This window comes from Lynx rufus, unplaced genomic scaffold (assembly GCF_022079265.1).
Source record: "Lynx rufus isolate CCGP_SWC_20201006 ecotype Redwood Valley unplaced genomic scaffold, mLynRuf1.p SCAF_9, whole genome shotgun sequence".
In the NCBI taxonomy this organism is placed as follows: Eukaryota; Metazoa; Chordata; class Mammalia; order Carnivora; family Felidae; genus Lynx; species Lynx rufus.
Window position 1 is genome coordinate 96,092,046 of NW_025814897.1, and position 27,615 is coordinate 96,119,660.

The following is a 27,615-nucleotide window of genomic DNA, read 5'->3' on the forward strand; positions in this document are numbered from 1 at the left end:
CCACACCCCACTGTGGTCTACTTAACGTCTCTTCCCTGCTGTGCTCTTCTCCATCACATTTTTCTCATACTTGCGTGATACCCTCATGGTTTCATGACACTTGACTATTAGGTCTTCTAAGGCAGTGACTTATGTTTCTTATTTTCTGCTGTATCCCCAGTGTCCAAAACAATGTCTAAAACATTAGTAAACAGTAATTATTTTCTAAATGAAATGATGAAAATTCTTTTTTTTTTTTTTACAAAATGGTAATTAGTTTATCTCAGTGTCAGATATTTGCACAACCATCATTCTGGTCATAGGAATAGACATTTGTTTCCCTATGTAAAAATATAAAGAGACTTTGAAATCTAAGTCTAAATTAGATATCTAAGTCTAAATTTGAGTTTGTATCTGGGTATGAACCATTAAGTAAGATTTTAAATGTAATCTGAGAGCTACTTTGATTATACCTCTGTAATCTGGAATATTTTATACATCTTGGCTTGGTTATAGTGAGACATTTTGGATGACCTTAACAGCCTGAATCAAAAGCAAGTAGTTGTATAAATCATAGGTATTGCTTTTCATAAGGGTATATTGCACAACTTGAGAACAAAACATTCTTAGATCCTTTAAAATATTTTTAATGATAAAGTAAGTGTAGAATAAATGGTTTGTACACAAGCAAATACAAATTACCTGGCATTAGGTGTATTTCAACTGAAATGACCTAAACCGAATACTTTGGGTTGCTTATGAAACAGTAACAACAAACATTTGAAAAATAGAATACAAAAACTATTTATAATAGCATCAAAATATCATATATCTAGAAATAAATTCAAAGGGAAGATGTATAAGGTTTCTATACCGGATTGTAAAACATTACTAAGAAAAAGAAGCCCTAAATAAGTGGAAAGAGACACTATGTTCATGGATGGGAAGATTCAGTATTGTTAAAATGTAAAATCTCTCCAGATTGATTTATAAATTCAATCCCAAGCTCCTGGCACTTAATGCATATGTACGTAAATGGATAAGTTGATTCTAAAATCTATGCAGAAATGGATCTAGAATAGCCAAAATATTTGTGAGTGAGGGGGAGAAAAAACAGAGTTGGAAGACTTCTATGACTAGATTTCAAGACTTGCCATAATTAAGTCAGTATGGTATTGGCCCAAGGATACTCAAATATATCAATGGAACACATTAAAAAATTTGAAATAGGCCCCTACATATATGGTCACCTGACATATGACAAAGGCACACTAGTAGTTTAGGGGGATGGGGGCACCTTTTGGTTTTCCAGTAAGTAGTGCTGGAATACTTACTTGGATATCCCTATGGAAAAAGTAATGAACCTTGACTCCTCTCTCACTTTGTACACAGAATTAAATTGAAGTGGATCATGCACCAAAATGTGAAAGATGAAACAATAAAGCTTCTTAATGAAAACATAAAAGAAGGTCTTCATGATGTTTCAGTAGGCAAAGATTTTTTTTTTTTAACATTTATTTATTTTTGGGACAGAGAGAGACAGAGCATGAACGGGGGAGGGGCAGAGAGAGAGGGAGACACAGAATCGGAAACAGGCTCCAGGCTCTGAGCCATCAGCCCAGAGCCTGACGCGGGGCTCGAACTCACGGACCGCGAGATCGTGACCTGGTTGAAGTCGGATGCTTAACCGACTGCGCCACCCAGGCGCCCCAGTAGGCAAAGATTTTTAAAAGCACTAACTGAAAAAAGAAGCACAAACTGTAAAATACATATTTTTATAAATATGTAAATATTTTTATATATGCATATATGCGTAAATTGAACTTCATTAAAATTAAGAAGTTCTGTTTATCAGAGATACCAGTAAGAGAATAAAAAGGCAAACCCCAGATTGGGGGAAGATACTTGCAATAAATATTTCCAATGAAGGACTCCTATCTAGTGCACATATAAAGAACTCTTTCAAATTAGGAAGAAAAACACAGCCTACTTTTTTTTAATGGGGAAAACAACAGGCACTTCAGAAATGAGGAAATTCAAATGACCAATAAGCACATGAAAAAATATTCAACATCATTACTGATACAAGTTAAAAACCACATTGAGATGATACTTTATCATCTCACTAAACCAGCTAAATTTAAAAGACTGGGACAATACCAAGTCAGTAAATTCTCCTACTTGCCGGTAGGAATGTAAATTTGTACGTCTGCTTTAGAAAACTGTTTGTAGCCCATAAAACCAAATATATGCCTACCTTAAGACCCACTGCAAAGTATATAGCCAAGGAAAATTAGTACGTACGTCTGTCAAAAGATAGTTGCAAGAATGTTCATAGTAGCTTTATTCATAATGGCCCCAAATTGGAAACAATCCAAATCTCATCAGAAGGAGAAGGGATAAGCAAACTATGTATATTCACGTGGTAAATATTGCATATCAATTTTTTAAAAAAATAAACTGATAACCCAAAAAACACTCAGTTTCTTAAGCCTTAGATATTGTACTGACTGAAAGAATCTACAAAAGGGTACAAGATTATATACACATAAAAGGGGAATATGCTGTTTGATTCCATTTATATGAAGTTTAAGGACAGGCAGAGCTAATCTATGGTGATAGAACATCACCACAGTAGTTACCTCTAGGATTAGGGTTGGGTTGCCTAAGGGAATCTTTTTTATCTTAAGTTTATTTATTTATTTTGAGGGGGGGAGGGGCAGAGAGAGAAGGAGGGAGAAAGAATCCCAAACAAGGCTCCACACTGTCAGCACTATCACACGGGGCTTGAACTCACAAACTGCGAGATCATCACCTGAGCTGAAATCAAGATGGATGCTTAACCGACTGAGCCACCCAGGTGCCCCTTCCCAAGGGAATCTTTTGAGGTATTAGAAACATTCTAAATATTGTATATCTTGAGATGAGTGCTGGTTACAGGGATATATATGCATATAAAAATTCATTGAACTGTACACTTAAGACTAGTATATATTACACTATGTATTTTTTATCGTAGTAAAAAGGTAAAAAAATAATTTACATTTGTTACAGTGTAGATTTGACTGGTGTAATTAAAATAGGTAGTTAGCCATTAACTTTTATGGGATAACCTAAAAGAAGCTAAAAGACATATACTGTGAAAGTTTTATAACTCTCAGAAAATATTAATTCACTAACATTTAAAAAAATTTTTTTTTTGTCTTTTCAGCCCCTGACCTTTTTGAGCCTGGGAAATGCTTACCTTGCTCTGAAGAATATCAGTGGGGCACTTGAGGCCTTTAGACAGGCTTTGAAATTAACTACCAAATGCCCAGAATGTGAAAACAGCCTGAAGCTGATTCGCTGTATGCAGTTTTATCCTTTTCTGTACAACATCACCTCTTCTGTTTGCAGTGGTAAGCAGCTTATATTAAGTGCCGACAAAATGATGAACACAACCAGGGTTCCTATTCTGATCAGCAGAACACAAAATGATTTTCTCGGTTTTTCCCAAGGATTTTATGTAACTAGTATATTCTGTATACATAGGAAAGAAGTTAATTCATTCCTTACTATATAGAGCCTTGGGGTAATTCCCAGAACCCTAGATGAGAAAGGCCAGCTAAAGTATATTTGACTAAAATTGATAGACTTCTCTCCACAAAATCTATGATTTTTTTAATGATCGATATTAATGGTAAAGGGTACATTTTCTGTCCATAAAGACAATCTGCAATACGATTTAAGTGGTTTTTCTGCCTTCTTTCACTGAAATACACCCCCTTGCCTTCCAGTGAAAGTGATCCAGATCTTGACTACACCTCTAAAGCAGTCACATGACATTAATTGGTATCTTCTTGCATTCTTCCCCTTTCTCACACAGCCACCAAAATATATGCATGTGCATAAGTGTGTCCACCTGGGTAATGGTTTGAGTTAATATCTGAACTACTGTAAATTCATTAGTTAGAACTCCCTAGGAGTTCGATTATGTTTACTTACTTATTTGACTTCAAGAAAAAAGAGTTTGACTTGAATTATGAGGGGTGAGGTTTATATACATATGGATCCTCAGAACCTCACTGTTGTAGAACACACAGTAGGTGCTTTGTCAATGTGGAAATTAGATCATAATAATATTCAAGCAGAGGGCTATCAGTCCATCACCTTCACCTAAGGAAAAAAAAATCCCTAATGCTCACTTGGTTAAGTGATTTATCTAAAAGACATCAACAATTTACCGGTAGATTTAGCACTTCAAATTGGTTTTCCAGATTCACCTGTACGAGACTGCCTTAGGATTTTAATGAAATGACAGGCAGTAAGTTGTATTTACATTTTTAAGTATCAGAAGCCAGTTTTTTATTTTTATTTATTTTTTTTAATCTGGTTGCTTTTTTATTTTATTTATTTATTTATTTATTTTTTAAATATATGAAATTTATTGTCAGATTGGTTTCCATACAACACCCAGTGCTCATCCCAAAAGGTGCCCTCCTCAATACCCATCACCCCCCCTCCCCTCCCTCCCACCCCCCATCAGCCCTCAGTTCTCAGTTTTTAAGAGTCTCTCATGCTTTGGCTCTCTCCCACTCTAACCTGTCTTTTTAGAAGCCAGTTTTTTAGTGAAGAAACCAAAAATCCCGCAGCTCCGTAACTCCATAGCTCAACTGGGGCTCAGTACTGAGCACGGTGTAAACTGGAGTTCTTGCATGAAGGCTGAAGGCCTAAGACAGTGTTGACGGTGCAGCAGCGGAGGGACCCGTGCCAGAGTCCTACAGATTCGTGTGTGAGCCCTAACTCTTCCATTACCATGTTTCTCATCCCAGCAAAGAAACTTGTGTCCTCATGTGTAAAATGAAAGGCAAGATCTGTCTCATAGACTTGTTGGTAGGAGTAAATAAGACCCTTATCACATAATAGGTGTTGGGTAAAAGTGAGCCATGAGAAATTCATAATAAATACAGAATATTCAGACCTTAATGGATCTTACGGGTCTTACTTAATCATAGAAAACATGTCGTGGACTTTTAAATTCCTTAGATTACTAACAACAGCCTTGTAAACAGAATTTCACTTTTTTCAGTGAGCTGCTTTTAATAGTCTCTCTCTCTCTCTCTCTTTTTCCCCTGCTATCATCTCCCTCGCCTCTCTTGACTTCTTTGTTATCAGAAAGAAGAATTTTGTAGGTATATAGTGCCCCCTTTTCTAAAAAGCCTTTTCCTTAGTATTAGTTTTACATGCTTTTGCTTAGGATTTTAGTTTGTTGAAATTTATTATTATTTTATGTCACTCATGTCAAGAAAGGAAATTCCGTTGTCTGGAGGTTTTTCCCCAGAGTATAATTTCAACTAGCCCAGGAAACTAATAACCTGAAACAAATCTACAAAGTTGTAGTATCGTAGTATTTAGTAGTCCAGATATCCCGCAAATGTTACTAGATCCAATACAATAAAAGTTCTTTCAGAGAGAGCTCACTAATAAAAACAATTTTTTTTTTTAGTTTAGCCCCTGTTACATTGTGATTAGTTATCTTAGAAGAGAATCTGCCATCTAGTAACACCTCCATAAATAGTGGTACCCCTGATTAAATGCTATAGCATTTTCTAAGTTTAAAACCTCATGGATAATACTGACTTCATTCAGTATTGATTTTTTTTTTGACAGTGTTTTTGCATTACTTGTTTCCACAGTAACAAGTAATGCTTTGCTGAGTTCCAGCTTTGAAAGGCTGAAACTTCATAGAAACAAATATCTCTTACAGATACCATGAATTTCTTATATTTGAAAACCCAAACAGTTTCTCCTCCTGTAGCTATCTCTGAGCTTTACTAAATGGTTGATGAAAAATAGAGAAAAACCTCTGAATAATGATTAGCATTTCTGTACCTTCACATGATTGTCTACCTTTGGCTTTTTCTTTTTTGCAATATTGAAATAAGCTTCATAAGTTCTCTTTACTTGTCTGCCATGTTATCTGTCTGAGATTTTTATTATGACGATATGAAGTTTTCAAGATACCAACAAAGCTTATGATTCTTTTTCCGTATAATAATCAAGGAATTCATATTGGTTTTTATTAGAGAAGAACTTAAGCTGCCCTTCCCCACCCCTTCCCCAGCCTAAGTCATTCTCTTAGGAAGGTCTGTTTGAAAGCTACCATTTTTAAAAACTCTGAGATAAGCTTTTCAAGACCAAAAATTGTTAAACTCTTAGAAAACCTATCTTAAATACTGTTTCTGGCCACTGTTAATCTTTGACAAATTATTTTCTTTACAAATACATATTGGTAACTATTTTTATAGCAGCTATAATATAGTATAATCTCTTGGGTAGTATGAACTTAATGGTAAAATTGTAGGCAGTGTGTTAACCTGAGTAAGTACTTTATTGCTTTCAATTTGTAATCATGGAATTTTTCACACAGATTTTCAGTTTATGTTTCTTGGAATGTCTGCACAGGTATTGTATTCTGGTACCTCTCAGTACCAATTAGTTCAGTTTAAAAAATACATAATCACTATGCTTACAAAAGTTTTCGACTTGTGAAGGATACATCAGTGCTTAATTACTTATCTGACATTTTTCCCAAACGTTTATTAATCTGGAAATCATTTTATTGACTGCCGTGTATTAGGTGTGTATGTTCTTATATAGAAAGTGCTTGACATCATCTCTCTCTCTCTCTCTCTCTCTCTCTTTCACTCCCTCCTTTGAATAGCATTTAATAAATTCTTGTCTTTTATAGGTAGTTTTATATTACCACCCCAATTTCAAGAATGCTGGGAAGGAAAACTTAATAGATTGCTTTATACATTGTCTGCACTCGAGTTGACTGTTACAAGAGAAGCTAGTGCTTTCAGTTTTGATTAAGCACTTACCTTGGCAGTTTTGAAATACATACTCTTTTACCATATTTTATTGGTTTGTTATTTTACAATCTGATTCAAACGTAGAACTGAGTAAGTAGAACTGAGTGTGCCGCTTCAGCAAGCCCATTCTTAAATAACAACATACTTGGCCCTTTTTAAAGTAAATTGGAATCTGTTAAATAAACTTCCAGTGCTTTTGAGTATAAGTAAGTTCTTTTCAGTGCTCAACATTAAACAAAAGGACTTTTCTTTTTAATTGGAAAAAATAAAGGTCTCACAAAGAATGAAACCTCATGAAGTAATAATGATTATCTTCTGTAAGGACCAAAAATGGAAAATAAGTTTCAATAACCATCTAAACAGAATAATTAAACATTAAATCTGAAGAGAAGTCCAGAAATACATGTAGTGGATTTTCCAAGCATTCATTGCTCCATAACATTTTCTAAATGCTATTTCCTTCAACTTCACTAATTTGCAAATCAAAAAGCTACATGTAGTGAAGATATTTTCTACTTAAGCAGTCTAGATTGTTTTATTATTATGTCTCTGATATGCATGGTTTTATTTTTAGTATATTTCATCCAGTATTATTTTACTTTTATTAGAAAACGTAAGACCAATTGTAGGTCATATTTATTAGACTTCATTTACATCAGATGCCTACAGGTATGCCACTGATAGTGGCATTGATATTTGCTGAATAAAATTAAACACCTAACCCAGGATTTCTCTGGTCTTGTCTTAATTCACTGAGACACATGTCCATTTAAAAATATTGACCACCCTCCCCCAAAAAAAATATTGACCCAGATCTTTAGAAATGATGGGTAAACGTTATATGTAGAACTCAGACTTAACGTCTAGGTATGCTTAGATTTTTATGCATGTTTTTCTTTAATATGTATTTGAAAGCTTTCACCTACAGACAAAAATAATAAAAGAATTTCCAAATCATGTACATGAGCCTTAATATCTGTTGCAGTGTGCAGAAGGATTATCCTGCGTCATCACAATGTTTCTGTATTTATAGTTATCTATTTACCTAGATCATAGCTCCTTTTATAATTAGTTTCATTACCTGTGGTTTTAATCTGTGTTCTTCAACCTAAATTTCTGTAGATTTATAACTTGTAGCTTAAAGCAATCTTACCTGGAGTTCAGATTTTGAAGAAAAAGAAATCTTGGACTTTGCTGCCCTCCTGTGGACTATCCAGCATATGCTACCTGCAGTTAGGGACTTTTGTTTTATGACATTCTTCCTAAAAGTTAATGAAGATGTCGGCTTAAAAAAAAAAAAAAAAGATACATTCATAAAGATCCGTTTTTTTATACCTTTTTGAATATGCTACTAGTTAGCTTCCCTCCATTTATTCCTGTAAGAAGAATTAAAACGTTGGTTAATTTACTACAGGTCTCGAAATCCTAAAATGTCAAGCATATTGTGCCAAATGTAACTCTTGGTAATGTAATCTGTCTAGATTTTGTATTTCTTTATTAAAAAGGGCTTTAGTTATGTGGTTAACAAATAATCCTTTGACAAATATCTATGTGGTAGAGGAGGAATAAGGAGAGTCCTCTTTTTATGAATCTAGAAGCAAAGATCATGGGTTACTCAGTTCAAGTGTCACTCAGTGGTAGAGCTAAGACTGAAATCTGAGTCCTCTGCCTTCCAAGGCCAGTGTGGTTCCTGTGCACAGTTCTCTTACTCCAACAAGTATAATTTATCCCACTGCTGTGATTGAAATAATTCATATTTATAAATTCCTGAGACATTTTTATGAAAATGGTATATTCACCGTACTTTTTATGTCATCACTCAAAAGAGATACCTACATCCCTGTATAAAATCTGAATCTGAACTAGATTATGGGGCAGTCCTAACCCTAAAAGCACACCTGAAACGGTCCCTTTCAGTTTAGCACCTTTGTCTTTTCCGAATTTTGCATGATTAGGTTGCCACGTGGCCTTGGGTTGCACACAGATCTGGTGGCTGTACTTGCATTATTATCTCAGTAGGTAATATTTATCTTTTGGGATTCCCAGCATTTAGCTTTCATGAACAAAATGGTTACCTTGGGTTTTCATAAGAACTTAGGACAGTAGGTCAAATTCTGATAACCAGTGGTTTTACACTTCAGCCTCCAAAAGACATTGAATATGTGTATACATATTTTAATACTTTTTGGTTTTTTGATGTGAACTTTTCTACATGCAAAAAAGCATTACTTTTCTTTTGAGGAATGAGCCTATTGGTCCCTGCTTACGATCTTCCACAACTATCCTCCAGTTATTACAGATTGTTAGTCTGGCCAAATAATATTTAAGAAAAAATGAAATTTAATGGTGGATATAATCTTCTAAAGCATCAGAATGTTTTCTTTTAACTAAAGGAAACGGAGTTTGGCTTAGTTATTCATCCATTCAACTAATACCTCTCATGTGCCAGGCATTAGTCTAGGAACTGGAAACCAAACAGAAGAAAAATTCTGTTTTATGGAGCTTCGTTTTAGTGGAGAGAAACAGAGAGCAGATGATAAATATAATAAAGTATTTAGTATGTTAGAAGATAGTGCTAAGGGGAAAATAGATTAAGAGGTTGGGTGAGATTCAAACTGTGTTTAAAGAGGCCCCACTGAAGAAGTGCCAGTTGAGCAAAGACTTGAAGGAGGTAAGGATTTAGGCCATGCAGGCATACGGCATAAGAGCATGTCAGGCAGAGAGAATAGTTGTTCTAACAGCTTTTGCAAAGAACAGCAAGAAGGCCTCTGTGGTTGTACTCGCTTATAAGAGATGAAAGCTGAGATGAGTGGGAGGAGGAAAGAGCCATATCTTTACTGCCTTGCAGACCATTCTAATAATTTGGGCTCTTACTCTAAGAGAAAGATGTATGATTTGGAAGATTTTGAGCAGAAAAGAAGAACGATCTGATTTACATATCAACAGTTTTCCTCTGGCTGCTCTATCGGAAATAGATTGTAGTAAGGTAAGGGCAGAAACCGGGAGACCCATTAGGATACTGTTGCAAAAATATAGGTGAAAGAGAATATTGGCTTGAACCAGCCAGGTGAGGTGGGAGGAGAAGGTGAGAAGCCATCATTGTATTGGGGATACATTTTTGAAGATAGAACTAACAAGACACCACCAGAGGCAGGGTAGGAAATGAAGGACAGAGAGGTCATGGATAACTCCTAAATTTGGGACCTAAGCAACTGGTGCTATTTTTAATGAGATTTGTAATCACCATTGGTGCTGTTTAATAAGATAGTAAAATCTGAGAAGGAGCAGGTTTAGGGAGAAAAATAAGTTTGGTTTTGTGAATGTTAAGTTTGCGTTGCTTATTAAATGTTTAAATGCAAGTATTAGGCAGGCAATTAGATATATGAGTGTCATGATGGTCAGGGAAGAGGCCCAGGCTAGAGATGCTAATCTGTGAGCCATGGGCTTATGAGTGGTTTTTTAAGTCTTGAGCATGGACAAAGTCACCTCAGTGGTTAGTATAAAAAGGAAAGTAGGTCAGCAATTAATTACTAGGGCATTCTAGTACACATTAAGAGGTTGAGAAGAGAAAGAACAATAAGGAAACAGCCAGCTAGACAGTAGGAATATCGGGCAAGTATTTTGTCCCAGAAACGAAGAAAGTGTTTTGAGAAGTGATAGATTGTATCATTATTGCTGCACCACACGGTTGCATCCTAAGAGGCTGAGTTGGATGAGGACAGCGAATAAATCGTTGGATTTAGGAACATGGAAGTCGCTGGCAGTTTCTAAAAGTTTGTATGAAATGGGTTGTGAAGGAGGTGAGGAAGTGGCGATGGCTAGCAACTCTTCCAAGGAGTTTCGCTGTAGTCAGGAGCAGAAAAATGGGATGGTAGTTAGAGAGGGATGTGGGATTAAAAATAAATTCGGTTTGGATTTTGTTCTAAAAATAGAAAAATTTGCAGTATGTTTGCATAGGACTGATCTAGTAAAAAAGGAGAAATTAAAGATGCAAAAAAGGGAAACTAACTGTAGAAGCAAAGTTCTTGAATAGATGGCGGGGAGGGGGGTGGAATCCAAGGCACAAATGTAGGGTAGGAATGGTCTTTAGATAGGAGCAGGGACAATATATAGGTATCAAAGTGGGACTTTTGATTACTTCTCAGTGAAATGAGAGGCTAGTTGTGAGATCAGAGTGAAGAGAGGCAGAGGGTGTTGGAGACAATGTTGAGACAGGAAAGGGTGAAAACAGCAGACTTAGGATGTGAGTTGACAGGGAGATTTCTAACTTTGGTAACTGCCTAAATGTCAGTATCATTAATTAAGAGAGAGAATATGGGAAAGACATAATTTATGCATTGATGTAAGGCTGGAAAATAAGTTGTGATAGACCTGTTCATTTGGAGATGCCTCTGGCTCCCTCAGAGAGAATATGCAAGGTGAGAAGAAAAGATCAGAATGGAATCTTAGAAAATACTAGTATTTAAGGAGCAGAGCCAGTGAAGGAATAGAATGGTATTGGGAAACCAAGGGGAAGCTAGGTCCTGAAGGTCAGAAGAACAGAGGGTTTGAGAAGAAGAAATCAATAGTACCCTGTTCCGTATTGGTTCCCAAAGTATGGTACAGATATCACGAGAGGTGCGTAAGCTTTCAAGTGGTACTTAGGTTAACATTTTTTAATAATTTTAATGTTTATGGTTAATTCTAATGGGCATTAATATATCACTAGCACATAAAACCTGTGATTTATGAAAAGCGGTACTAACTTACCCTTTTAACATAATGTAAGATTAACCAGCGAAGCCATTTAAAGGAGAACATTACATAAATAATCATAGTGGTACCTACAGGAAAATCATGACTGTAGTTGGCAAATGAACAGTGTGGACGCTCTGGCTTTAACAGTGTAGAAAGTCATTGGTGACTTCATTTTATCAAAAGTATTTTCTGTAAAATGGGGAGGTACCTACGCTAAAACAACAAGAATAAATCTTAGGATAACAGAAGTGTTAAAATGAGCTCTGGGGGCGCCTGGGTGGCGCAGTCGGTTAAGCGTCCGACTTCAGCCAGGTCACGATCTCGCGGTCCGTGAGTTCGAGCCCCGCGTCGGGCTCTGGGCTGATGGCTCAGAGCCTGGAGCCTGTTTCCGATTCTGTGTCTCCTTCTCTCTCTGCCCCTCCCCCGTTCATGCTCTGTCTCTCTCTGTCCCAAAAATAAATAAACGTTGAAAAAAAAAAAAAAATTAAAAAAAAAAATGAGCTCTGTATGTATAGTTGAACTACTTTTGAAGCTATTGGCATAGTTTCTAAACTAAAGCTCATGTTTCAGCTGTCATTCAGTGACTAAAATATCTTTAAAGCAAATAGATAATGATACCAAGAAACATATTAATGATAGGATACAAATAAGGAAGATTTTTTTTAACTCACCTTTTAGAAATATGAAAATGTCACTATGTTTGAAATAAAATAGAAAATTTGGTGAGTGAAGAAAGAGGATATTTATCAGGAGGATATTCTAAGCCTCAGGCTCTAGTACACAAGAGCAAGTAGTTTTATTCTCTGTCAATGGACTGTTGCAACTGTATCACTATAGTCTTGGCTGTGATGCTCCAGATGGACTGAGACCAAGGGTAGCAAGTGACTGTCACTATAGACATTTCAGTAGCACTTCTTGAAGTCCTCTAGGATGTGATGACACTGGATGTTGTTGTTACTCAGTTATGGAATACTTTTCTTCATTAATCTAAAAATACATTTATAGTCTCTCGGAATTACAGAGCTTAACACTTAAGGTGTGCAAATGGTCCTCGCCAGTATTAGGGTTACTATCTTGAGTCTCCAAAAGGAAGTCAGTTATGTTTTTAGGCACTAAACTAAGTTTAAATCACAGTTCTGCTTCCTTTCTGCTCTGAAGGTAGTATGAGGATACCTACTGGATGGCATCATCAATCATATTTCGTGATCACTTATCTACAGATAGGGTTGGAAAGTTATGTTTAGACATCTTTCTTTGTATGTAGTCTCTATTCTGCATCAGGAGCCTACTGTGATTCCCTACACTCATAGCACTGTAGACAAAGTGATTGTACACCAACAAGAAACTGTGAAGGGTGAACAAGGTGGGGTCTGTTTATGGGGCACCTGGGTGGCTTGGTCAGTTAAACATCTGACTTTGGCTCAGGTCATGATCTCGCGGTTCACGGGGTTGAGCCCTGTGTCGGACTCTGTGCTGGCAGCTCAGAGCCTGAGCCTACTTTGAATTCTGTGTCTCCCTCTCTCTCTGTCTCTCCCCTGCTCATGCTCCATCTCTCTCTGTCTCCCCAAAACAAATAAACATTAAAAAAAATTTTTTTAAAGATGGGGTCTGTTTTATCTAGCTCTCATTAACTATTCAACAAGATACTTTTAATATGGTTTGTCACTGCAGTCGTACATCAGCCTCCTGAAAGGAACTGCAGGCGGCTAACTCTAGTTGTATGGACTTTGTGTGTAGTGAGTTAGGCAAGTTCATTGGCTGTTGCCCTTTTATTTATTTATTTATTTATTTATTTATTTTTATGTTTATTTATTTTGAGAGAGAGAGAGAGAGAGCATGAACGGGGGTGGAGCAGAGGGAGAGAGAGAATCCCAAGCAGGCCCTGTGCTGTCAGTGCAGAGCCCAATGTAGGGCTCAATCTCATGAGCTGATGGGAGATCATGACCTGAGCCAAAATCAAGAGTTGGATGCTTAACTGACTGAACCACCCATGCGCCCCTCTTCCTTTTTAAATCTTCAACTTCTATTCATTGTTGCCGATGCTTTCAGAGATATTTTGACTTATGTTAAGTTTTGCCATTTATTTTAACAAGGCTTTGCATGACTCTTCCCCGTTCAAAAAGATTATTCTAATTGCAGAACTCATACACACGCATACACACATGCACACACACATGCATACACACACACACACACACACACACGAAGTCCATTCTACATTGGTAGAACGAGCTCTTTTTTTTTAAGTGATTTGTGCCTAGGTAAGTTCTTTAGTGCACTGTGAGCCAACTAGTTGAAATGAACTCCCAGTTTTGAAATTTTTGTTTAACACAGTGAGCACTGAGTCTTTAAACCCTTTTACAAATATGATCATTGAATGAGTTCTACTCAGTTTCATGGCCTGATTGAAATAAAGCAGTTGAGCCTGATAACCACTAGAACAGAACATTAGTTTTAACATGCATAACTGAGAATACGTGGCATATATCTGTGAATGTGGAATGCTAGCTTGGGGCTTTTTCCCCCTTTTTTCTTTCAGTGTTGTTATTACTAGTCGTCAAATGTTCTTCCTACTAAATTACTGTGCTCTTTGACCAAGAACATTTCAGTAATCTGTTATTTTTTCTTAACCACCAAGGTTTATTTGGTGGTTTATCTTGAAAATGTAGGAGAAATTTAAATCAAATTTCATTGCTACTGAAAAGAGCACAGCTTTGGATTTGTTTTTTCTCACTTAGTTGCTTTTTATAACAACTAAGCCTAAATGTGCTGACCTCAAAGCAATTTAAACCTCTTTGGCTACCAGGCATTGCTTAATAATCCAGTCAGATCACAGATATCCAAAGTGATTATTATAAAAAATAACAAGCATATCAAATTTCAGCAAAAAGGGCTGGAAGTCAGTAGCAATTGATAGAGTACCCACTGTTGATCAAACGTTCTGCTTCCTGCTGCACCTATAATAACAGTCATGTTTCCCTTGACAGTGTGAAATATAGCTAGGGAAAAACCTAACATGAACAACAACAACAACAACAAACAATTCACCATTTCTCTGGCTGCCTAAAAAGCATAAATGCTAAAAGTTGGGAGAGAGTAAGGTCTTAGAAGTGATGTTTTCAGGAGCAAAGTGGCCACCGAAGTGAATGCCTCCAGGTAACTGACTTGCATTTGGTGACATAAAACAAAAGGAAACAGTATAATGCCACCATTTATTTCTCTTAGCTTTTTTACTTGATTTAGTGCACTGGCTATATGTACTTACATATATGCTCAAATCAGACTGCTTGTTTTAATCCCATACATATGAAGTGAGGTTTGCATCTAGGGAAGTGAACCTTGAAGTGAAGTCAGTCATCACATCACTTGAAGTGAAGTCAGTCATCTAGGGAACTTTGTTTCTGAAATCCATAAGGCCTTACTCAAAATGTTGTGTGGTAGAGGGACTTAAGTATCCTTTAAAAATAAAACAAAACCTTGGTTTAAATATCATACTCAGTACCCATGCCAATGAAAAGGACAATTGTTAACACTCTTTCTTTTCATATCTGAGCCATATGAGCTATTACTAGGTTCAAACCCTTATCAATTCTGGAAATACTAGGGTCTTGGGTTCTCATTTAAATACATCTGGATAATTTACTTAATCTGAGAAATAAAAAAGACCAGGTAGCCTTTGAGATCTTATTAGCTTTGACCTAGCATAATACACTTGCAGTAGGAGAAAGGCAAGCTTGATAATGCCCAACAAGTGCTTCTGATGGTAGGTCCCTTCCCCACCAAGCATATGTCTGTGGCTCCATTAATAGCTCGAGGAAGAGGACTAGAGTTAAGGTCTATTGATTTTCCCCACTAGATTCCTTTCCTCGACATCACCAGGTGACCATTCACTTGCAGCAGGAGAAAAGAGAGGCAAATGATAAACCCCCAAGTTGTGGGTAGCTAGGAAATCTAAGTCCTTCCCCCTATCTCCTGTTTGTAGGCTTATTCTAAGTATTAAGACTTGAGTAAGACCAACTCAACTGTGTGTGGTTAACTCAAATAGATGTGCTGAATTTAAACTCTCTGACCACATAAAAACTAATATCATTCTTCCTTTGGCAAAGTCAGTGAAAATTGTAACAAACTGTAATATATGGTGATGATACTGTGGATAGCCTGTTTTCTTTACTACCCACATCCTGCTTTCCTGGATCCATGTGTTTGCTCATGTTTTTTGCAGCTTTCCCTCCACAAAAATCCTAATCTTACCCTTCCTTCAGAGCCCAATCCTACCATATGCTTTACCTGATTCCTTAATTATAAGTAATCTGTAACCGATCATTCTCCCTGTTCCTCTCCTTCAGCTCCTGTGTCTTGCCATCATAGTTGTGTACAAGACAGTGCTCACCTACAAGACTTCTTCAACTCATTGGGAGCAGGGACCAATCCTTTTTTCATTTTCATACTCTGGCCCACCATGCATTCTACACCCTCCTTCCACTGTTTAGCTCATAGAATGTACTTAAGTGACAAATTAGCTAGTGATATTTCGAGTTTGAACTACTGAGAATACCTAGTAATAAAGAGTAATTTAACTTGTGTCCACCCACTGTTTACCCAGAATGCTTTACACCAAACCTTCACTCAATACACATATATAAATATAGATCTGCTTTTCAGGTCTGCAGCCCCCACACCAGAGGAGGGAGAAGATGGAAGGAATTATATTGTCTGTCTTGTCCAGGAGAAGCTGATACATCTTACAGCCTGCATTCTCTCAGCCCCTGCATGCACTGTTTTTAATGAAAGTTGCAAACAGGTGTCCTTGTTGACCCTCATTGGAAAACTATCATTTATGGGTAAATCACTACGTCTGAGAAAATCTGTTGGGCTTATTTCCCCAGCATACTTGCTTGAAACAAATTTTCCTCTCCTGAGGTAAACCAGAGAGGAGTGCTGCTGCTGCTACTCCTACTACTATTACTACTGCTAGAGCTTTGGCAGTTAATTTTCTTTCTTCTTCAGTATACTTTCTGCATGGGAAAATATTTTGTAGTAAATTTCTGGTGAATGTTTAAAGTCCCTTGTTTGGAGGTCAAATGTGATCTTTCACATTTCTAGAGGAAACAGTAGCTGCTGAGAGTTTGAATTCCATCACTGGCGTCATTTCTTCCACAGACTGCAGGTCATGGTGTCTGTGTGTCAACTGGCCCTGACTTTGCCCTCCATGCCACAGTCACTTAAGAGAAGGCCACATGGGAAGACAGGCCAGATTTACACCCAGCTCTCCCTTTTTCTCCTGTAAATGGAGGCAGGGAGCATAAGTCTACAGAAACCAGTGCATTTCAATCCCTAGACAAAGCAGACTGCCCTGCCATATGTAGACCAAGTGGTCCCCAGGTGAGAGTTCAACTCTGTAATATATAGTAAAAGGAAAACACACACACACGCACACACGCACACACACCTGTATTTGAGGTCACAGAGGTTTCTTTCTTAGTCTTTTTTTCTTTTATGTTTTATTTTTTGAGAGAGAGAGAGAAGGCAAGGGCGGGGGAGGTGCAGAATGAGAGAGGGAGACATAGAATCTGAGGCAGGCTCCAGGCTCCCGAGCTGTTAACCCAGAGTCCAGAGCAGGGCTCAGACTCGCGAATCATGAGATCACGACCTGAGCCAAAGTCAGACACTTAACCCACTGAGCCACCCAGGCGCCCCCTCTTAGTTTTTCTTTTTTAAACTTACTTCTGACTCATTCACCTCACCAGGAGGGAATGCCTATGTAATTCTGAAATTGCTGATTTCAAGTCTTTAATATGGTCTGTTTTCTATCTGGCATTGCACTTTTAAGGTCAGTCCGTACATAACCATTACTTTAAACCGCCTGCGAAGAATTCATTTGGCAGTAATTGCTGAATGAGAACAAGTCTAAGGAGCCGATACTTCTGTTGAAATGATTTCTCTTGTGTTTTTCTAAGGAGAGGGCAGCGGAGGGCAAAGGAGGTGAGGCAGTCTCACCCATCTCTTAGGTGTGGTCATCAGCAAGCTAGGTCTCACCGAGACCCAGGAGCTCTGAGTGCTCCTGTTCACAGTGGTTTCACTAAGGCAGTTTCCCAGGAATCCTCTCATTTCAGATAAAGAATCTAGACACAGAGAAGTAAGTTAATTTCCTCAAGTTTGTACGAAAGGCTGCAGCTAAGGCTGGATTTGAATTTATACTGCGGAATGTTCCTTTTGGAACCAGGTCTACAGGACCTCTGTCACAACTTCTGGAGGTGGAAATCATAAAGGTACCTGTTCCCAGAAAGGTTTCTTTCTTCATAAAATATACCTATTAACTCTGTGTGGTGCCAAGCCCCACCTACCACCCACAGTTAATGTTTCCTGCTAATATTTTAAAGTAATTTTGCATAGCAGTGGTGAGCAACTTAAAGATATACTTCTGTTCACCTCATGATTTGTCTTACTACCTTTTCTAAAAGATTAGTAGGGAAATATCATGAAATTATGAGGCAGCTAAAATTATAATAAAACATTCACAGTGTGTCTCTAAATTACATATATACAGAAAAAAAAATGGCTACAAAGCTGCATAATTTGAGTGCAGTTGAGTAGAAAGGTAAGGAGAAAGACAAATACTATAAAAAGTCACTCGTATCTGTTTAGAGGACAGTGTTACCTGTATTTTCCACCCAGGTAGCTTACATTTAGTGGTATACACCAGAATGCCTCCTTTAAGGTACCTTTTCCTATAGGCACAAGAAAGGCGCCTTTAGAGTATAATATAACCCTATTAGAACAGGGATGGTAGGAATATCTTTAGAATATTCCATTATTCACAAAGGCCATCTTTCTAACATCTGTTACTTTGTGTTTAGCAACGTCAAATTCAAAGTCAAATTCTAGTTCCCATTAGAAATCAGTTTATTTATGTCTTAGAAATTCATTGTATATAACAGGAAGCATAGAAGTATTACACTTACTTGTACGGGGGAAAAGAAAGTACATTAGAACAAGAACAATTTGGGGCAAGTAGAGCAAGCCTTTAAGGTGTCACAACCTAACACAAGCTGTGGAGCAGCAGAGAGGTGGTAAGCTTTGATTGAACAGAACATAGGATCTACAGTCTGTTCTCATACTGTAAGGCCATGAATTCAGAGAGCACAGAGCAGACTGAGGCAAATGTCTAAATGTACTAAATATTTTGGGATTCAGATATGCCAAGCAGTGTAATCTGGATTAATTGCTCTCTTCTTCTAAAAGCCCAGTGGAAATCAACTCTGCCTACCTTCAACATCTTCTACACACATGTGTGTGCACACACACACACGTGCACATATGTTGGCAGTTGAAATTAGGCAGATACCCTGATAACTTCTCGAGCCAGTTGTTCATATCAGAGATTCTGAGTTAGGCTGTAGCTAAAAGGCCGTGCTGAAAGAGATGACATTGGGATAATTTATTCCTTTGCAGCTTTTCGGAGAGCCAACAATAATAGCTTACCATGTGCTAGGCCATGGTCTCACTTCTTGTATTTCAATCTCAACAACTTAGTGAAGTAGACACTATTATGAAACTCAGTTTGCAGATGAAGAAACTAATACACAAAAAGAATAAAAGTAACGTGCCCTGCTTTATACAGCTAGAAAGTAGTAGAAATAGGATCGGAACTCAGTCTGGCTGCAGTCTGTGCTCTTACCCACTATGGTCTAAGGCTAAGAGAATTACATGAGCCTTTGTTAGTTCTATTTGACTAGCTCTAGTTATGTGGCTCTTCCAAAGTTCTGCTGCCTTTCAATTATTTGTGGCATTTCTTTATTATAACTCATCCTGAAGGATCCTAAGGTACCCAACCAGGAATCTCCTGACAACTTATGAGATTCAGAAGGTAAGGAGTCTTTTTAAGAAGTCAGTGGTTACCTAACTCTAGAAAATATTCTTCTGAGACCTTTGTAAATAGAATTATGAGAAAAATAGATTTCCTTAGCTTTACTAATGATAAGAGTTCCTGAGAACTTAGTTTACTCTGAAAACCTTTTTAGCCACTGGATAAGTTGTGCCTTTGCCTTTGGAGACTTATACTTTGACAAGACCTATTAAATATTTGTTGTCCAGAACACCCTTGTAGGGTAGGTTAATATTAATAATCCAGTGTATACAGGTGACACTCTAACCGCAGAAAAGAATGTTGACATGTCTGAGATCGCCTAGCAGTTCTAGAATCAGAAATACCCTACTTGGAGTTTTGTGCTTCCTTAGTATTGCCTTGTACTCATCCACTTCCAAGAAAAACCAAACTGCCAAGATTTGAATTAGATGCTAAACACTTTGTAAGCAAGGATAGAGCATTAAGCGCAGAAAAGGGTTTCCATTTTCACCTGGGACCTTGTTATCTAAAACACTTTCTTTAAATCATGCAGTTCCTTAAAAAAAAAAAAAGAAAGAAAGAAAAAGAAATCCTACCTCTCAAGGTTAGTTTAAGCTACACAATCTCCTCATTTTTGCCTCAGCAAAAAATAATAGTCCTATGCACGGAAGATGACGTGTTCCTTCTTAGGTATCTTTCCATTTTTCCTTCTCCAATATTTTCTTGTGTTTCTTTAATGAGGACATCATGTCCACCTCTGCTAGGAAGACAGGTGACATCTTCCCCTGTGGGCAACTTTTTCTTCAGTTCCCCTTTGAGCTAGGGTAGACCTATACCAGCCCAACGAATCGAAGCTTTCCTTCTTTCCAAAATGCTTCAGTTCTCCTTCAGACAACTGGAAGGAACAATTTAAAAAACAGGCAATTTGACTTTGTATTATTAGCCTAGATAATTATGTAAATCACACCAGAACACTGAGCCACCCTGCTTTTAACTGTCAGCCTAAGAAAATTAATATTAACAGCTCTAACCTTAAAGCATTTAGTTTTTACTTGATCATTTTGATTCTGCCTACTTCCAACAAATATTATAACATAAACTTCTTATTCTGCCTTTTTATTTCCAGTTCTCCCCGATCCCCTCTTCGGCCCTCTCTCTCTCTCCCTCAGATGTTGGCCCCAATTTCTTGAATTGGAGGACAAGACATTCTTAGAATGCACAAGGCTTGCTTCAAGAGGGTGTCTGGGTTTGAGGTCATGCAGGAGGACTAATTTTAGATTCATGCACATCATATCTTATAAATTACCTATGAGGCATTTTTAAATATTGCAGACATTTAAAAAGATGAAACCAATTAAATTTTTATAATGGGAAGAGAGTGGGAGAGAAAAATAAGAGATGCAAAGGTTAGAGGAGGAAGTCAACTGCAGAAAACACAGAATTTCGCTGGGTTCCAGTGTTAAAGGTTTGTCCTTTGTTTTTGTAACAGTGTTTTACCTAACCTGTGTCAAGGTGAAAAATGCTTTAGAGGCAAATTCACCGAAGCTGAAAGCAGAGAATGTACACTAGGAATAACATGTTTTAAAATTATCAGCATCACTGTCATCGTTTTCTGTCTGTTTTTAATAGTCATGCTTATTTATATCCCAATTAAGAGTTGTCTCTAAGAAGCACGACGTTCTTCATAGTAAATTGTAGTCAGTTGGGTGTGTACAGTTGTTTGTTGTCATTTCTTTATTTTAATGCTCTTATGCTTCACCTCCCCATATCTAATCTGCACATACTAGATGGTGAAGACAGAAGTGGAGACAAATCCACTACCTCTGTCCTCTCACAGGAGAATTTGGAGGAAAAAAGTGACTATCATTGATCATAGCATCTTTCCTATCAGCCTTACATGGGCACACACACACACATACCCAACACCTTCCACCTCTCAAATTGTACTTCTCATCGTCTCCCAAACACAAATGAGAATTCCTGTTCCTGTTGCTTTGCTTAACGCATCATTATTCACTGCGTAGAATGCCACCTTCTCTTTTCTGCTAAAGAGGTAGCATTGGCTGGTAGAGAGCCAGGAAGCTTTCTACTAAGAGAGAACTGATTAAAATCTTAGATCTACCAGTCACTTACTATTTGACCATAGGCAAGTTGTTTGATTTCACTGAGACTCAGTTTCCTTATCTTTAAAATAAAAGTTAATATTTCACAAGGCATTTTTGAGGGTAAGTAGGAGAAAACATACAAAACATTTAACAGATATTGGCTCTCCTTGTATTTCCCCCTTTAAGTCCTATCTATTCTTCAGAATTCAAGTTCTGCCTGCTCCAAGTCTATTCTCTGAAGCACTTATGTTGCACACCATGCTGCCTCATTATTGTTCGTTGTCTTCTATTTACTGTCTTCCCAAGTTGCTTGCAAGTTTCTGGAAAGCTAAAGCTCCTCTGAAACAAAAAAATTGGTTTCTGACATGACCTTGTTAAATATGGTAGCCTCAAATGTGTGATAGTGTAGAGTTGGAAAATGGAAGAGACTCCTTAAGCATGCAGACCCTTTACTCCAAACTCAGTAGGTTGGGAAAGGTTTTGAGTCCATTATGCTTTTTTGGCACAACAGAAAAGGCGTGAGAGGTGCTTTCCTAAATTATGGAATCTAAAAGGGAGTCTTCAAATCCAGAAAGAGACTGTACTTCCATTGCTGCAGAGAGAGCTTAATTGGATACATACATCTCTTTGAGACAGTGTTCTATTAAAAATAAACCTTTAGGGGCGCCTGGGTGGCGCAGTCGGTTGAGCGTCCGACTTCAGCCAGGTCACGATCTCGCGGTCCGTGAGTTCGAGCCCCGCGTCGGGCTCTGGGCTGATGGCTCAGAGCCTGGAGCCTGTTTCCGATTCTGTGTCTCCCTCTCTCTCTGCCCCTCCCCCGTTCATGCTCTGTCTCTCTCTGTCCCACAAATAAATAAACGTTGAAAAAAAAAATAAAAAAAATAAAAAAATAAAATAAAAAAAAAAATAAACCTTTAGAAAAAGAAAAGCAAACCTTTAGAGTATGTTTGAATGTTCTGGTAAAGGAGGGAAGTTACTTAGATACTCTTACCCAAAGACTTGTCCTGTGAGAAGAAAGTTGCAGGCTTCCACTGAACATATATCTTTAGGGACAGTGCCCATCAAACATAAGAGAGGAAGTGGAGTCCTATTCAGATAGCCTGATCACTGCCACATCAGACACAACAACCTCGTAATAGATTCCCTAGAGAATGACCATCAGGCAGAGCAGGATGGTTGCTCTTTATCCATATAAACACACAGTCCCTAATAGGGTCAGAGCTCTTCAACTTACTGGCAAAATTGTAGTAAGAAGTCAGACTCACTATACATTTCAGACAGTATCAGCGAGTGCTATGATTGCATTCAAGATGTGACATTTTACACTAAAGTAAATCTTTACACGACCAGAATTTGTTTTCCAAAAGAAAAATCAGCATCTTTGTGATATTACAGTCTTGAACATGGATTCTCTGCCACCACCATCCCTCTTTAAGTCCTTGGTTTTTAATTTATAATCTGTTGCCTTTTGATATATCTTTCATTTTAAGCTGTAATGCAAGAACGGTATTATTTCTGTGCAATAGTTCATCTACCTCCAGACTTATCCGGGTACTAATCTGTCATTTCTCACCTTTGAAAAGCAAATAGAAGGAAAACTACTTTTTTGTGATGTTTTTGACTTTCAAAGAAATGTTTCTAAGTTATTCATTATAAATGGAATGAGATCTTTGGGATGTGATCTTTGTTGTCATAACTTTTTATCCCCCAAATACTTGGTTCTTACAATAGCCTTGCAGGTGAAACGATCTTGAGTCGCAATCATGATCTGGCTCAGGGTGCCAGCTCACGGATTTTTGTGTGTTCTGCTGGAGAAGAACTGACACTATCATCTTTTTGTTCTTCCTGATACTTGAAGACCTTGAGCCATGGGACTACCTAAGAGAGATGTTTCTAATGTGCTGTCTTTGTGTCTCTTGTCATTGAGGTAATTGTCATGAGAAAACCCTGGACAACAGCCATGACAAACAGAAATATTTTGACAACTCACAGTCACTGGATGCTGCTGAAGAAGAGCCCTCTGAGACAGGAACAGAGGAGGACCCTGTACTCTCTGTTGAGAATTCAGGGAGGGACTCAGATGCCCTTAGACTTGAAAGTAAGTTGATTTGACCTGAGCTGTGCTTCTGGGATAAAATCAACTCTCAAGCTTCGAGTTTAGGCTTTTCTCTACTCTCAGTAGTTTCCTTCTTTTAATAGCCACTCATTATATTGTAGAATTATGAGGTGACCCACAGGTGGTGAGGTAGAGGTTTTTATCATGTAAAAAAGCTCTTCATACTTCTTTTTCCTTCCACCTCAGTGTTGTCTTTTGCTAGAACAAACTTGCTTCATTTACATACCAGTCTTTCTTCTTAGGATCAGTAGTCTACTGAGTAAGTCATTGAAAAAAAGCAAGATCACTTGTATTTACACTAACCCAATAACATTTAAAGATTTGGAATAATAGACATACCAGGGCCTCTCCTAAAATTCTGTGGCCACATTTTGAGCTATGCTATACTGAACAGTTCTTAACATTATCAGTCAATGCATAATTGCCAAATTGAATGACTTTTTAGTACTCATCCTGCTTAACCACTTTGCTGCATTTGGATCTATGCACAGCTCCCCACTCCTTGAAACTCTCTTCCTTTTCCTCTTGGCTTCTGGGGTATCAGTTGCTCTTGGCTCTCTTCCTGTCCTCAGGACATCTGCAATTTCTTTCACTTATTTCACTTAATTTCTTTACCCCTTATTTGTTAGGTTACACAGGATCTCAACCTTGGCCTTTTTTTCTTATCCCTCTTCTTATCCCTCTGTGTTATCTCTTGTATCTCTTGTATCTGGTGTCTCAGATACTTCGGAATATATCAGTGACTCCAACTCTGTATTTTCAGCTAGGACATTCTCTACAACTCTAGATCTTAGTTCCACTTTTTTAGTGGTCTCTATCTAGATGTACAATAGGCACTTCAAATTTCATATATCCAAAATTGAGCTTGTTTTCATTTTCACCCTATTTCTTGAACTGCATCTAATTCCTATATCCCTGCTGTCTGTTAATGGCATCACAACTCACCAGTCACCACTGTATCCAAGACCTGTTGCATCTGTTTGTCTCTTCATCTATTCTTCCTGCCACTGCCTGAATTCGGACTTTTTTCATTTCTGCTTGGGCTATTGCAATAGCTTCATAATTGAGTTCCCAGTATCTAGTCCTTTACTTTAGTCTGTGTATGGACTGTGTGTGTGTGTGTGTGTGTGTGTGTGTAGGAGAGAGATAATACATGTAAATGTTACCAATGTATTGTGTGTCCAAAGAGTTGTTTTCTAAAATAAGAGCTGATTGGGACACCTGGGTGGCTCAGTTGGTTAAGTGTCCAACTTCGGCTCAGGTCATGATCTCACAGTTCGTGAGTTTGAGCCCTGCTTCGGGCTCTGTGCTGACAGCTCAGAGCCTGGAGCCTGCTTTAGATTCTGTGTCCCCCTCTCTCTCTGCCCCTCCCCACTCATGCTCTGTCTCTCTGTCTTAAAAATAAATAAAACATTAAAAAAAAAAAAAAGATCTAATCAGGTAAGTTGCCTGTGTTTAAATTTTTCAGTGGTTCTCTATTACCTATAGGAAGAGTCCAGGTACCATAGTGAGGGATAGGAAGCAGTTTGGTCCTTAGTTTTGTCTTCAAGATTACCATCTACTAGTATTCTACATAGCAGGATGTACAGTCCTTTTACCATTTCCCTCACATGCCATGCTTTTGAGTCTCCATGTCTGCACAGGCTGGGAATGGCCCCTGTGTATTTCTTGCTTTATATGGATGACTGTTGTGCATCTCCAAGATCCAGCTTAAATGTCACCTCTTCGGTGAAGCATTCACAAGGGTCTCCAAGCATTTAGCTGCTCCATGTGCTGTCTTGTTCCCACTTTTTTTTCAGGGTACATTTCATACAATACAATGCTTGTGTGTCTTATCTCCCATCAGACTATGAAATTCTTATATGTCATGTCCTATATTACTGTTATTTCTGTGTACAATAAATATATTCAAGTAATGAGATGTGGCATTTGCCTTCCTGTGTAGGTTGGATTAACATATTTAGTAATTACAAAATCTGTGTTTCCTTATAAGTGGTATTTTATATATATATATATATATATATATATATATATATATATATACACACACACACACACACATACACACACATATATATACATATGTGTATATTTATGTATATATATATATATATATACATATGTGTGTATATATATATAAAGGATGTCTACAAGAAGCAAGCTTGACCTTAAAAGAGAAGTCGTGACCTTCCCCTTTGCAGATTTAGAAAATTAATTGCATCAGTTCTGTCAGAAATCATTGGGCTTTAAGGAAACAAATTTCTATTTACCAATTCAAAAGAGGTGGATTCTTAAACTGGGTAGTTGTTTTGTTAATTTACAAGGGAGCTACTCCTCTCTGGTGCCTGACAGCCTCATGTCTCCTTCTGGCATCAGGTACCCACATAACCAAATGGACATCATGAAGTTGCTTGATAAACTCAGAATCACCAGAAATGAAACTGAGTGATGTTAAGGGGTATTTTATTCAATTTATACAAACTGTTCCTATTCCAATATAATATAGCTCCCTAGTGACCAGAATACTCATGACTACCAAATTAGTCTTTTTTCCTAGGATAATTCAGAATAAAACCCAACCAGAACCTTACTGTTTGTCTCCCCATTTTCTGGGTAGTACATCATTGCTTGAGACAGATTATAACCTAGTGCCTAAGTTTCTTTAGTCTCATGTTCCCCATGGAGTTGTCCCATCCCTGTCCTGGAAAGGCAGTATGGTTGCCCTGGCTGAGATGGGAGCTTTTCCACGTCCCTTCAACGTCAGGCAGACTATCTCTTAGGATGGATTCCTTTTCAGATTGCTAATTCAATCCATAGTGTGATGATGACTCTTACTAGTTTCACTCTCAGGTACTAACTTTTCTTTGCTATATGTCTAAATTCTGGGAGTACCTTCTTCTTTTCCCTAGATACTAACAAGTCCACCGGGACTTCATTCGTGGTATGTTAGTATATTCATGCCAGCAGGCTTCTTACAATGTGGTTAGCAGAGTGAGAAAAACTCCCATTTTTTAATGCAAGTAGTGTGTTGTAATAAAAGCCAAGCATAGACGTTAAAGAATTTTTGAAAATTCTGTTTTTGGAGGAAAATTTAAAGAAGTACAAATAAATTTATTATAAACATAAATAACCATAAACGTATGAAAATGACTGCCTTTCTGTGATACTTTATAATTTACAAAATTTATGTGCTCACTTTGGCAGCACAGATCTGTAATTGGCAGACTTACGAATTATGTATTAACCATGTGAAATAGGTATTATTATCAAGCCCATCTTATAGATGAGAAAATTGAAACTCAGAGAAGGTGAGTCCCTTGCCCAAGATCATCCTCGGGTCTTCTGATCTCATACATTTGCCTGTGGGTCTCAGAAATCGAGGGTTGGTGCATTAGAACTTATTTTTCAGTTGGTGAGGTCATTTTTAAAGAAAACTAGCATGTGCTGTTACCATTATTTTATAGAATAAAATTTTAATGTCAAAAAGTAACAAAGACGATCTCAGAATAAAGGTCAGTCTTTTTCAAAAATGGACAGTTGGCAACCTTACTCCAAAAACTTGTGTCTGGATGGACGTGTGTGTGTGTGTGTGTGTGTGTGTGTGTGTGTGTTATAACTCTATGTACGTACCCTTTTTCTGTTTCTCATTTTACTAAAGATTGGTACAAACTGTGTCACTGATTAACATTTGGAAAACACTGCTTTAATACTTCATCATCTAGTACAAAATTCCTCCCCGTAAACTTTAGCTGTAGAAGGAAGAACATAGGTTTTGTAGTTGGAAATAATGCTACTATGTCCTTGCTCCACCACCAACTAGTTGGGCAAGTTGGGCAAGTTACTTATCTTTCTGAGCTTCCCTTACCTCTTTAATTTAAAACTAAACAAAAAAATGCCTTAAGTGATTAGTATTTTAATGAAATAACAGGGAAACATTTATTTTAGAGCCCGGTACACAGTTGGAAGTCAGTAAACGTT

At 37.6% G+C, this 27,615-nt stretch overlaps 1 protein-coding gene across 1 annotated transcript in view; it reads left to right on the forward strand.

The window, feature by feature from the left end:
- The window catches only part of TTC17 (tetratricopeptide repeat domain 17), a 128,833-nt gene that overhangs the window by 52,044 nt on the left and 49,174 nt on the right, over window positions 1-27,615 (forward strand). The window contains exons 16-17 of the mRNA XM_047070224.1: window positions 3,191-3,377; window positions 23,449-23,619. Of these exons, the coding sequence (XP_046926180.1) occupies window positions 3,191-3,377; window positions 23,449-23,619 (358 nt within the window). The remainder of the gene's footprint in view (window positions 1-3,190; window positions 3,378-23,448; window positions 23,620-27,615) is intronic.